General features: G+C 35.1%; 2 protein-coding genes across 2 annotated transcripts in view; one reads left to right on the top strand and one right to left on the bottom strand.

Moving 5' to 3' along the window:
• LOC113663171 (E3 ubiquitin-protein ligase TRIM39-like) overlaps nt 1-14038 on the bottom strand; it is a 537569-nt gene that overhangs the window by 495174 nt on the left and 28357 nt on the right. The window lies entirely within an intron of this gene.
• LOC113663138 (butyrophilin subfamily 1 member A1-like) lies at nt 1006-13052 on the top strand. Its single transcript, XM_047816096.1, has 10 exons — nt 1006-2076; nt 2203-2259; nt 4179-4529; nt 5320-5598; nt 5853-5960; nt 7154-7180; nt 7858-7884; nt 9403-9429; nt 10375-10401; nt 12277-13052. The coding sequence occupies exons 1-10, from the start codon at nt 2073-2075 to the stop codon at nt 12834-12836; spliced, it is 1467 nt and encodes a 488-aa protein (XP_047672052.1). The 5' UTR covers nt 1006-2072; the 3' UTR covers nt 12837-13052.

Genomic DNA, 14038 nt, shown 5'->3' on the forward strand with positions numbered 1-14038 from the left:
TAAAGGCTGCCGTAAGGCATCGTAGAGCTACTCAACATCACACCTGGAAACCCACAGGTGATCACACTATCACAGGCAGACTGCTTGCAATGTGGCTGGCAAATACACTAGCAAGATGGTCTTTGTCTTTTTGGTTTACAGGTTTTACTGGCAAAATTATACATATATATATATTTATTTATTTATTTATTTATTTATTTTCATGTTGTTTATTGGTGTTTTGTGAGTGAAATTTGCCTTGAAATGCACTCTTGCTGCTTTCTGCACTCTCTTACTCCTGCTTCTTTTGTCTGTGTTCTCCTCTGTTGTGGTTGTATTCTGAACTAGCACTAAAGCCGCCTTCACACTGCACACGACAAACGGACACGACTAGTGGCAGTCGCACGGAATGTGCAATATGATCGTGTAGACGTCGTGACACCCGAAAATAACCACGAAAATCTTCTCGCCGAGACTTTTTCTCCGAGTCAGGTAGTGTTTTATCCACACTGATTTGCAATATTTTCTTTTGCGTCTCCAGTAAAGGAGAGCAAAAGCAAGAACCTGTATTCTCCTTCCATTTATTATGGTGAATGAAGGAATTAATTAATGAAGGAGTAAATACAAACAATCAATTCAACAATAAGTCCAGAAAGACCGCGAAAAATATTTGAGGAAACATTGACAAAATTAAAAATAATACAATATTAATATGAATAATTTATTACTTTTTTTATATCAATAACAATGTATTTAAAACAAAAAAGATTGTTTTTGATAAAGTTTAAAAATGACTAAAGTTAATATTAATACTTTTTAATAATTATTATCACCTCGCGCACACGAACCTTATTGGACAACATTGGAATACATCACATCCGGTCGGCATATCGGATGCGGTGTAGTCGCATTTTATCAACGGATTTTTTTTTATTTTTTTAACGGATCCAACGCACAAAACGGATCCGAAAATGATCCGCAGATGGTCGGCACCTCACGCAGCGACCTTGCGACTCTCCATAGGAAATGAATGACTTCCGGTTTATCGGCGGTCGTTTGTCATGTGCAGTGTGAAGGCGGCTTACTCCATTTTCATATTGAGTGTGTCTGTGTGTCTACTGTGTGAAAATGTGTGAATTTTTAGTTGTGTTATGATTCTCTGAAGGAACATTGCAACAGATTATATCCAGTTTATGTAACAAATCTGGCAATAGAGACTCTAGGATACTGCAGAATCCCTGGGTGGTTTTAAATCCCACCTTAAAATTATTTCTTTTTAGGGTAGCTTTTATGTGATTACTTTGTTTGTTATTTATTGGCTTTTTATTTTTGTATGGTTAGATTTAGTGCCTGTAATGTTATGTGTATCTTTTAATTTCATGTCAAGCGCTTTGAAATGCTACTTTTAAAGGCGCTATACAAAATATTTTTTTTTATTCTTATTATTAGTTTATTCTTTAGTGTACCATTCAAATGCTTTACTGCTCTTCTGCTCTCAAGGTGGTATTTGCAATTTTGTCTTAGGTCTATGTCCAAATATATTGAAGTGCTTTATGTACAAAGGGAGTCCCATTTGTGACGGAATCGCCATGGATTAGTTTAAACCACAACATTTCAGCACCACGGAGAGCGGCACTATGTGGCGGCAGAAGCGCCGGCAATTCAGCACCACAGTATTTAACCTGTAATTAATAAACGACCTGTTACAGACGAAAAGCAATGAAAAAAAAATCCTCATATTAATATATATTCTATATTATGAACAGTTCTGAACAATTACACAATGCCTGCTTAATATAATCTAAAAGCCATCCATTCATCAGCCATAAGTCGCATCAAGCTCCATTAGACTGAACCATAAAAAAGTTTTTCAAACAGATTTTTTCTAGCACATTAAACATTTTGGCTTAATTTTTAATCATGTTTAAAATCGATGTTCAGCAAGGTTACAGAAAATCACAAAAAGAAAGCTTCTGTAGAAAAAAAGTGTGACTGAAGAAAAGGTATCACGTGATTCAAAACGAAACTGAAAGTGCTGACTCAGACAAAGAAGCTTCTAGGGTCGTCTTATTAAGAAAATTATAAACTGAAAAATGAGTGAGTATTTTGTGATTTTAAAATAGCTGAATTAGGTTAATTTGCCCACCAAGTGTAATTTGTAAAGTATTATTTATCTTGGGGGAAAAAAATGAAGCACTGATGATAATCTACTGTATCTTTTAGGGATTATGCTGTGGTGTTTGACTCTAATTCTTTTCAGCTTTATCGAATCTCGATCAGGTATGAAAAATTATGTGTGTGTTTTTGTGTGTGCATGTGTCTATGGCTGTTTACTATGAATTTTAAGCTTGTTTAATCAAAACAGTTTTTTTTGTGAGTCATATGTGAAGATTCTCATTCATCTAGAAGCTGAGTCATGTCAAGTGGGCTTCTTTCTAATTAGATTGAAAGGTTTCACTACACATCTGTGGAGGTTCAATGCATTATAATGCCGGTATGCTCAGAAAGGCTAAGAAACAGCATCTACAATTTCTTCTGCATCCTGCACACTTTAATACATTTCAAACTACATAGACTGCATACAGAAAACATCAGAACCACTGCAGTAAACTGAAAACAAATAATATATTGTTTTTATTTGCCACAACCAGGGAAGGAATGAGACAGACCCATAGACAGGATAGCTTCAGAGGAATGGTGTTTAATAAATTATAGAGACAAAGACAATAAAACGACGTGGGCTAAAATAATACAAATGGCGAGACCTAACCACAGGTAACCAATGAATCCTCGCTCACATTTATACAATAGACAATGATTACACAATGAGGAACAGGTGTAGAGACAGGGAGGAGCAGACGAAGGCTGGGCAGACACGTGACAAGGAACAATAACATACACACATGGCCGAAAGTCCGGGCTGATCCCTGACATTATTGAAATGGAAATGTTTTAAAAGGACATCAGAGCTCGATGTGGGTGAACAGGGGATTTCCTCCTCTGATCTGCCGCAACAATCAGTGGTGTTTAAGGTGGTAACATGCACTGTATCTAAATTGAATTTACATCGGCCTGAATAGCAAGTTAGTGTCGTCCGTTTGAAGCTAGATGATTGCTGGGATTACAGGCTGCAGGCCACCTCCACGCAGGCAGCTGCCCTTTTTTCCAGACCTCCATCCCGACGTATCAAGGTCTTGGGGAAATCCCTTTTCACTGCATCTTTTTTCCCCAGTCATGTCTGACTTTTCAGCCATTATAGGGCTTGAATATTTTGGGTATGTGGCAATACCTAGGATTGAAAAGATATCTGTCTACTGTTTCGCCCACATGGAGGGAGTCTGTGCTTCCCTCCAAGCTATGTAGAGCTACTTCAGCCCTTGTGGTTAAAGCATATATGGAAGCAGGCAAAAAGGGTGTGGTCAGGCACACCATGGCAGTTTTGCAGGGCTACCTGGCTGACCTGCTAAATGAGCTCGATGGTGGTGAGGAATTGGACTCTGAGGCACTAGTTGAGCTCAGCCAAGCCACAGATCTCGCCCTCTGTTCCACAAAGAAGATTGGCCTGCTCCGTAGGCTGCTCAATGGTTGCTACAGAGAAGCACATGTGGCTCAATTTAATAAATAAAATAGATGAATACATCCTTTCTTTTTGACACCCCAGTTTTGCTTCTGGGCTTGTTTGGGGACCCAGTGAGTACTGTTGTTGACAGGCACCTGGAAGGAAAGCACCAGTCGGTGCCACTGTGAGCCTGGGCCACCTTCCAGCTGCATATATGTATATATATCTATATATCTATATCTATATCTATATCTATATATATATATATATATATATATATATATATATATATATATTACTGAATTCATTTGGTGATTTACATCTATTTTAGATCATAATTATTAAAATTGCCGTGTGACTCTGATAAGTGCCTGTTGTAAATTACTAACATTTATAAAGTTAACTATAATATGTTAAAGTTAATTGAATGTTTTCCATAAATGACCTGTAATGATTTTAATGTGACCTTATATAAATATTATAGATTTTGTCTGACAAAAACAAGTGTTTTCTGTAAAGACAACTTTAAAGGCCTCTATGTTCAAAAATAAGGTATACAAATAAATAAGGTCAGTCTTGTTTCCTACAATAAATTTTATGATATACTGCACTTGCTGATCTTTTAATCCCCACAATTCAGAGCGTTTACAGGTGGTTGGTCCAGAAGAGCCTCTTGATGCTGTGGTTGGAGAAGATCTGGTTCTGCCCTGTTTTATCAAACCCAACACCAGCGCTGTGGAAATGACAGTGGAGTGGTTCAAACTCTATGTAGAAGACTCATTAGTGCATCTCTATAGGGATCATGAAGACAAAAATGAAGGTCAGGCTCAATCCTATAGAGGAAGAACATCACTGTTTAAAGAGGAGCTACAGAAAGGCAACGCTTCCCTCAAACTCTCTGATCTCAGAGTCTCTGATGAAGGAAAATATAAGTGTCTTGTTGAGGACAAATCCTGGTCCGATGACATCACTGTGAATGTCATTGTAGAGGGTAAGATCAATTTTTGCACTGAAGGTTTATACAGTAAAAGCTATACTACATAAAAATGCTTGTATCACTTAACATTATTAATGTATTTGTGCATACATAAATCTATAGCATTTGACCAGATGTTAGAGCGGGAGTCCACTTTCTGATTAAATGATCCATATCGCAGGATCATTTATCATCATAGGATTATCAAAGGACTTTATTATCACACAAATGCTGGCTAGAACTGCCATTTTGCTCTAAAAACATCTAATTTCTTTGTGTCATGGATTCCACAAGATGTTGAAGCCATTCCCTTAAGATACTGCTTCATGTTGACATTTCATCACACAGTTCCTTTAGAAAAAGAGCACTTTTATGCATAATGACTTTTCCCAAAGAGCCAGTTAGAAACGCTGGTAATAAATGTTAATAATTGTTTGTAATTAAGTAAATTGTTTGTTTACCTAACATTACTTGCCTAAGACAAATGCCATATTTGATTTGATTACAATAAATGTAGATTTAGACTATACACATATATTGTTACTATTCTACTATAGTAACATAGTAGCTGTGTCCAGCAATAAACATTTAATAGAATAGATTTAGGACAAACAACCAGTTTCATATGCTTCTTTTGACAAACTGCAATTTCAAAAATTTTGACTTGTTTTTTTTTTCTCAATATTTAGTGTTGTACCTCTGTTGGGAAGATTGTTTCATTAATATTTATGTTTATTTTCTAATTGATGTTTGTTTGTTTATATTATTAAAAGCTTATATATATTTTTTTCTTCATTGATTGTAGCTCAGGGAAGCAACCCAGTGATAACGATGGAGAGTTATGATAACTCAGGAGGGATTAATCTAGTGTGTGAGTCCAGAGGCTGGAAACCTGAACCTGATGTTCTGTGGCTGGACAGAGAAGGAGTCACTCTGACTGCTGAAGATACACAGATACACAGAGACACTGAGCTCTTCAGTGTGAAAAGCCACATCACTGTTTATGATTATAGCGACTCTAACAGGTTTTACTGCAGACTTCAGCAACAACATCACATGATGGAGACAGACATTATCATCAATAGTAAGTGTCTGTGAATATAAAACTTTTATACTTGTTAGATTGTTGCATTGTACTGTAATCATTACAGATAAAGGTAATTAATAATGACACATGAGCTTGAAGAACACCATTTACGTATGTAAACTTAGACGTTATTTTTATTTAAGCTATTAATAATAGTACAACACTGTTCTGTGTAAGAATACACTTTGTACCTATAAATTAACCGAATTCCTTTAAAATATCTGTGATGTGTTAAATGTGGTTTATTTTAGGTAAAATCTTTGATGCTTGGAAGTGGATTGTTGGGATTTCAGTTTCAGCATGTCTTATTGCTGTTGGATTGATCATAACTGCAATTGTTTGCAATTATCACAAGGAAGGTACAATTTAATTAACTTTATTTAATCACACCACAACAAAGTTATACTGCAGATTATAAAACCCAGCCATTTTAGTCTTAACATAATAAATAATAATACATTTTTACGGTGTACATAATCATACAATGGATTTAATAAGCTTTTCATCCTGTGAAATTGTAAAATTATAAAAAATAAGTAAAAACAAAAGAAAACCTCGTGGAAAATACATAAATACAAAAAAAAAAAGTTTTGCATATATTTTATAATTGGGGATTTAGCTGTCTTCAGAATAAACCAATCACTTTCAACCTTATTTTAAAAAGTAAATATCATGCATCTGTCATCAATTCAATTATGCTGCTTAACCCCAAATGAAGATCAGCTGTTTCTTTAGAATTTTTTTTTTTAATCATCTTTGCTCACATCACTTAAAACAGGATTTTCCTCCAAAAATGTGTAGACAAAATTGTCAAGACAAAAAACTCTATGGAGGCTTCTAAGAGACATGCAGCAACATTAAATGAGCTGCAGGAATATATAACAAGTACTGATTACTCTCTTAATGGTTTGTTTTGGTTTGATTTTTTTTTTTTACATCACATCACAAATCTGTCATTTTAACAGGAGTGTATAGATTTTCTATTCCCATCGTATTAGCAGAAAATTACAATCCACAATCTACAGCCATTTTAATGCCAGTTGTCCACTGGAGGACATAAGAAGACATAGCATGATGATAGTGTATACACAAGTAAAAGCTGCTAAAATAAATCACTTCTGTAATCACTTTAAACAGGGCAGAGAAACAGATTAAACAGACTCAAATAAAAAACAACATTTTTTAAAATTAATTAAACATCTGGAATAACAGAACAATATTTCAGGATATGGGAATTGAATTTGCATTAATGTTTCTAACATTTATTTAATATTTAAAATAATCTTTAACAAAATTCATGATATTTTTTATATACAACAACAATGAGAATTATATAAATAATATGAATTTTATAATCAATATCAAGTAATGTTTTCCTTCTCCCTGGATTGATGGTGTGGATGATGAAGAAAATCTTGTACTTCATAAAATTTCAGGTGATAATTGACTGTTTGTCCCACAGCCACCAATCTGTCAATCATTTGTGTAATCTGCAATCTGATTTGTGTTTTTGATTCATTTATATTTACACAAAATATTGTGTTTTCCTCAGAGATAAAGAAGAAGAAGCAGTCCAAAGGTAAGGAAGAATTTTTGTGATATTCATATTTATTGAACAAATTATACATAGAACATCTATAAAAAAAAATCAACAGACTTCAACGTACAGACAGATAATTAAATGTGTTAAATAGTAAGAGGTGTCTTCAGAGATGTGTTTCCACTGAATAAATGTAATAACAAAAGGTATTTAGAAAGTTTGTGAGGTTGTTTAGGCTGCTGTAGTGATGTAGGTTTCACACAAAAAATGTTTAAAAGAGTTTTAAGACATTGTAAAAGTTTTAATGAAATTTTCCAGATTGGGTGTGTGTGTGGTCAATAGAAAATAAATGTCTGAGATGGACTACTATTCTTACTGATGACTAAATTATCACTAAACTTAAATATCTTAAATTTTATCTGGTGTGTATAAACAGAAAATTACAATCCATTACAATGCCAGATGATCCAATAGAGCAGGGGTCTTATACGCAAAGGTCTGGTGTGGCTGCAGTCTTTTAAAGCAGAAGATTAAGAGGCATTGCTTGATATCAGAGACTGGATATAAGCTGATTAAAGTGGAGTCAGGTGTGTTTGAAAGCCTGTAGCCACATCAACACTATGTGGGTAATATTGAAAAACCCTGCACTAGAGTGTAACTCTGCACTAGAGGACACAAAAAAGGTGTAATAACATTTTATTATTGTCTGTTTTCAGAGATGCGGAGACAGATTCTGGAAGCTGGTAATTATACCTGAACATCTAAACTAATTTAAGGAAAATTTAAGTAAATAATTTTAGCAAATTTAGACAATTTTTAAATGAACTGCAATGACAAGTTGAATGGAGGATATAAAAAACAACTTTTTGATGGATAACTTACTGCATTGCTAGATATAAATCATGGGCATCCTGAAAATTATATAAAAACTATTTATATCTAACTATACAAAGCTGGACTTTGATTTATATAATGCTCTATTATAGGTTTCACTCTTGCTATTGAAGTAGTAGGTAGTGGATGAGGTGGACAATTAAGATTATGGGAAAAAGAAAGACGATAATCCTTCAGTTCTATGTTTTCATTTTTCAGGGTCTGCATGGTCTTATGACTTCAGATTTTGTCATTTAGCTACTTTTTTTATTTAGCTACTATGTTTTTGCTTAGCTAACACAGACATTTTATTAGTTTACTCTAATAACCAGACAATTTCATATTCATTTACAAATATTTTTAGAAGCAAGTCAACATATTTCACTCGTAATCTTGAGTCTACAGATTAATTATTGTTTTTGTCATTCGTATTGTGTTCTTCATAAATTGCCCCATTTTTTCTCATTTAACTGAAACTGTGTGTGTGTGTGTGTGTGTTTGAGAGAGAGAGAGAGAGAGATTAAAAGTAAATACAAATAAATGACTGATATAGACATCTATCTATACAGATGACAATAGTTTTGATCAATCTACAGTAGTACTAACTAATAATTCAATAAAGAGATTTTCTACATTTATAACTAAAACCGAGGTTTATATCTATAGCCCTTGTGATTCACGAGGACATCCAAGGACACCAAATGCAAATATGATACAAAAATGTGGTAGTAATTGGAAGTGAAATCATACGTAATTGCTGCTACAAATAATTCATGACTGAACTGAACAAAGAAACACTTATATATTGTGGTGGAAATTCTATTCTATTAATCAAAAGATAATAGTTCAAATGAACTTTTCCTAAGTTGCAGAGAAGAATGCAGCAGAGTCCTGTGGAATATCAAACTTCTTTATTCAATACACTTGAAAGTGTGAAGTCAGTCTGTCCCAACCTAAGTTGAACAGAGTGAGTTAGTTGGATGTGATGTAGTATGTGTCTATTTATACATTGAGGTAGACAAAAGGTTCGTGAGTGTTAGTGTGTGTATGTGTCTGTGTGTGTGTAGTGTCTTCCACTGTGTGTGACTTCCTCTAATCTTGTCATAGCACAAGCAGTGCAACGGTCATGCTGTTAGACTGTGTTATTTCAACACACCTGCAGCCTGCAATGTTCTTGTTTCTTCTACTTAGTGTGCAACTGGAAACAGTTCAGATCCGATTTGTTATCTTTGCTGTTCCTAGTTTTTGGGGTATTAGTGTATTGGTATAGAATGTTCAATGTTCATTTTTAATATATATACAGTATATACACACTCTTAAATAGAAAATAATGTATTAAACAGTATCCATCTAGTAGATCTCTAATATTAATATTTTTCTATTTTCAGAACTGCAGAGACTGAGTGTGGAATATGGTAATTACATCTGAGTTTGTAAAAATCTAGAATTTAGAAAGTGTTGGGTTGTAAAGTCAAGAACAACAATTGATCAGATTTTCAGCCTCCATTTGCTGACATTTACAGCTAGATGTATTAAACAACTCAGAAAATGGCACCTTTTGTCTGAACCTGTGTCTTTTCAAGTGATGGAAAAGATTGAAACGTAACTGTTACATGTTCCTTGTTGCTTAAAAGTGCTCTGATAGATTGATTGTTTAATCACATACATTAGTACTAGTAATAGCCAGACATGGAACAGGCCAAGGAAATCAACAGCAGTTGATGACAGAGACATTGTGAGAGCTGTAAAGAAAAACCCCAAAACAGCATTCAGTAACATCAAAAACCGAAAGTGACGGAAACCGAAAAAAAATTTGCTCATGATCTAAAACATACTGTATGAGCTCATGTGTGAAAAATAGTGGATGTAGTGTTATGACTTGGGCTTTCAAGGCTGCTTCTGCAACAGGCTCACTAATCTTTATTAATGATGTTCCGTAACTCAGGATGGTAACAGCAGAATGAATTCAGATGTTTACATTTTGTCTGCCAATTTACAGAGAAATTCACTCAGTCATATTGGGAGGAACTTTAGCGTACAGCAAGACAATGACCCAAAACACACTGCCAGCAAAACACTGGACTTAATCAGGGGAAAAATTGAAGGTTTTATATTGGCCAAATCAATCACCAAACCTTAACCAAACTGAGCAACGTTTCACCTCCAATTTACACCCAAAACAAAAAATAACTGAAAGAAGCTAAAATACAAGTATTGAAAGCATTACAAAATAAAAATGCAATACATCTATTAAAAAAATATATGTTTAATCTTTTTTTGCACATTAGTGTATATATTTTGTTTTGTTTCATGTCACTGAATTTGGACATAATTTGTCATTAAATTACATGTTTTCACAGAGTTGTTAAAGAAGAAGCAGTATTCAGGTAAGACAAAATTTCATCTTCTTTACATTTAAAGGCCCCAGATCCTAAAGTTCGGCAGAGGACTATTTAATGGCTATAAAATATATAATGTAGCAGGTAAAATGTGTAGCGACTTGTGACTGTGACGGGCAGAGCACAGACACATGGTAGACACAGTTGGTGAAAAAGTGCTCTTTTAATAAAGTCTCTTAAGTAAAGGCTCCGTGAGAAATGCTGTCTTTAGTGAGTAACTCCGTGGCAGCAGTTTCCAAGTCAGGAAGAGCAGGTTCAGGGAGCATTGTCCTCACTGTTTGTCTGTGGGATATTGAGAGTAGAAAACAGTGTCAACTTAATTTCTGTATCAACCTGTAAGTACTGTATCTTAAGATACCCTTTCTGCTTCTCATGGAGGATGAGATGTTCTTGTCACCACTCTGATTGACTGCCCACTTTGAGCACTTTTATAACCCCACATTACAACCAAATGCTTGAAATTTTTTTTTTAATGGTAAGCTGGGCTAGAAATAATCCAGCTGCTATCAGCAATGTAGTAATTTTTTAATATGACTTGAAACTAACAACAATATGCCACCAGTCAAAATGAAAAATTATGATGATTTGTGGAATTTCTCATGTGTTGAGTGACATGGTGTCTGGATCAGGTAGCTACGATAGCTAATGTGGTGATGGAAATATCTTTTTCAGCTTTTCTGAAAAAGAGCATGAGCAGGATTTAAATGTCCACAAGCACCAGAAGTGACACTGTGACATGAAAGTGTTAGAGCTCGGGGTCCCTATGGTGGTGAGGAAGTGCAAGTGGAACTGTTACAATATAATAATAATAAGAAGTAGATTAAGAAGATAAAGAAGAAGAGAAAGAATATGACATTTATATTTAAGATAACCCAAAAGCAGATGTTCTTATACAAAAAAATACATACATTAGACATAATTAATTTGGGTTTGAGCTCAAACAATGAATATAAGAAGAGTTTACAATTTCAGCTTTTATGTATTTATATGTAGACATTTTGTGTCAGACCACACATTTTTTAGATGAACACAATCTCTCATATCTATCAATCACAGAGGAGAATTATTAAATAATAATAATAATAATAATAATAATAATAATAATAATAATAATAATAATAATAATAATAGTGTAAATCCATGTGTTCAAGAGTTCAGATTCAAAATTTCAGTTTTTCAACAAAAAAGTCAAGTTTATGTCCGGGTTACTCTATGCCTGTCAAAGGCAATTGAATCTGGAGCATGTTGTGCCATCTTTTGTCTCCTGACATTAAATGCACCCGCAAGAGAGTCCAAATTACAGACTTGGAGTAAATCACTGTTCTTTCCCCTTCACTGTTCAGCTTTATGATTGGATTGAATTCAGCTTCACTTGTAGAAATGAAAGATTCTAGATGTTAGTAAAACATTGTGTGGAAATAATGAATGATTCTGAAAGAATGATTTGTTACACCATGTATGTGGAAAAGTGATGAGTATAAAACTCTTTGTCTATCAGAGGGAAATGTTGTTGTTTTGCTGGACAAAGAAGGCTGAGAGATTTATAATCATACAGTTAAAAAAATAAAGAATAAAAACATGCAGGTTCCCTCAATCATTCCCTCAGTCACTTGAGAGTCACATGTTTTATTTCCAACTGGAAAATGTAACTGTTACGAATTCGGTGTTGGAGTTGTATCTCTCACCTGCACCATTTTTTGCATCCCTGCTACCGTTCATACGATCTACTTGGTTTATGTTGTATGTTATAATAAATACTAAATACTAATAATTAAAAGATCTTCTACAAATACTTTTATAAATCAATATTAATTAATATTGTTTAACAGTTTACTCATATCACACATTGTGTGTTTCCTTCAGTGGATGTGACTCTGGATCCTGATACAGCTCATCCCGATCTCATCCTGTCTGCTGATGGAAAACATGTGAGAGATGGAGACACACGACAGGATCTCCCTGATACACCACAGAGGTTTAATACATGTCCATGTGTTCTGGGAAAGCGGAGTTTCTCCTCAGGGAGATTTTATTATGAGGTGCAGGTCAGAGGGAAAACTGACTGGTCATTAGGTGTTGCGAGAGAGAACATTAACAGGAAGGGGGGGATTACACTGAATCCTCAGAATGGATTCTGGACTGTGGTACTGAGGAATAACAATCAGTATGAGGCTTATGCTGATATTGATGTCGCCCTCACACTGAGAGAGAAGGTGGAGGTTGTGGGGGTGTTTGTGGATTATGAGGAGGGTCTGGTCTCCTTTTATGATGTGAAGTCCAGCTCCAATATCTACTCTTTCACTGGTCAGTCTTTCAATGAGAAACTCTATCCATACTTCAGTCCTGGTTTAAATGATGGAGGTAAAAATTCAGCACCACTGATCATCTCTCCTGTATGTAGCGTCTGGTACAGGTCATTTTAGATTTCATGTCCCAGGCACCCTAAATTTCAACATCTACTCCCCAATTAACCGATGACCACTCGGTTTTACGATTTTATCGAGGGCTATGCTCCACAACGTCACACACCCACAACTGGCTCCAGAATGTCTGGAGCCTACACAAAGACCAAATAACCCCATGCAGCTTCTCTGATTGAACTCAGAGGGGCCCTCAACACAAAACACACACACCCACAATGAGACATTACTTTTACTAATAAAACGCGAAGATAAGGTACTCTAAGGTTCTCATTCTTATAACCATTTTTGTAATGTTTCTCTTCTTTTAAGGCTTGCCTGACTTAAAATTATTTGCTCCTTAATTTCCTGACAAGGGTGTATTTTATTCATGTGTCAGAAAACAACATTGTATTTAACATCAGTTATACTCTAATTACTGATCATGGCATGTTAATGTATACCTGTTCTAATGCTGTATGCCCCTGTAAGGTCTGATGTCAGAATGTATACGAAGCTATCATTTTCTTTTTACTTCCCTAATTAAAGTGCATTTTTATGTTTCATTTTTGTTTCTTTGCCTTTATAAGAACACAATATCGTATTAACATCAGTTACCCTTTGATTACTGATCTGTGCATGTAATGTACCGCTGCCTTTATACCGTCATTACCCTTCATGTTTAGTATCCAAATGACCACAAAATTATTGCTTACTCGTTTTTCAAACAACGGTGCATTTTATTTGAGCACGAAAGGCGCCATACCGTCTTAATACACCTTGGATAAAACTTTTAAGTCATCTAAAAGTTTGATAGCTAAACCACACCCACAGACACCTGAAACAAAGGGAGTTTTTCCCTCCAAAATCTTGGCTGTAGTATTGGCCATCTCCCCAAAGATGGGTGGAGTTCACGACCTTTAAATTGACAAACACCACCAATCCGTGGTCAGACTTTTGGAACGGCTTAGAGACGACTCCATCTTCCTTCATAGAACTTCCGGCAAGCTCCACTCTCCAGAAACTCCAGGAAGAACGCCTGACCCCATTCTGACTGAGATTTCTCCGTTACATCCAGATTCTTGTGCCGCAAACCAATGCAAATAGCCGTTTCCTCTACCAAACAATTTAGATGCGTATTTTTAAGTAGGAATCCTTCATTGAATCATAAGGTGAATTTAAGTTTCTGTGACGATTTCCCAGTTAGGGTGTGATTAATTTGAGTC

Source organism: Tachysurus fulvidraco, chromosome 1 (genome assembly GCF_022655615.1).
Source record: "Tachysurus fulvidraco isolate hzauxx_2018 chromosome 1, HZAU_PFXX_2.0, whole genome shotgun sequence".
Classification (NCBI taxonomy): domain Eukaryota; kingdom Metazoa; phylum Chordata; class Actinopteri; order Siluriformes; family Bagridae; genus Tachysurus; species Tachysurus fulvidraco.

What these genes read in the sequence shown, in the direction of transcription:
- LOC113663138 (XM_047816096.1), top strand. An exon ending in CTTTATCGAATCTCGATCAG is followed by an intron (nt 2,260 to 4,178) that starts GTATGAAAAATT and finishes CCCACAATTCAG; the next exon opens with AGCGTTTACAGGTGGTTGGT. An exon ending in AAAGAAGAAGCAGTATTCAG is followed by an intron (nt 10,402 to 12,276) that starts GTAAGACAAAAT and finishes TGTTTCCTTCAG; the next exon opens with TGGATGTGACTCTGGATCCT.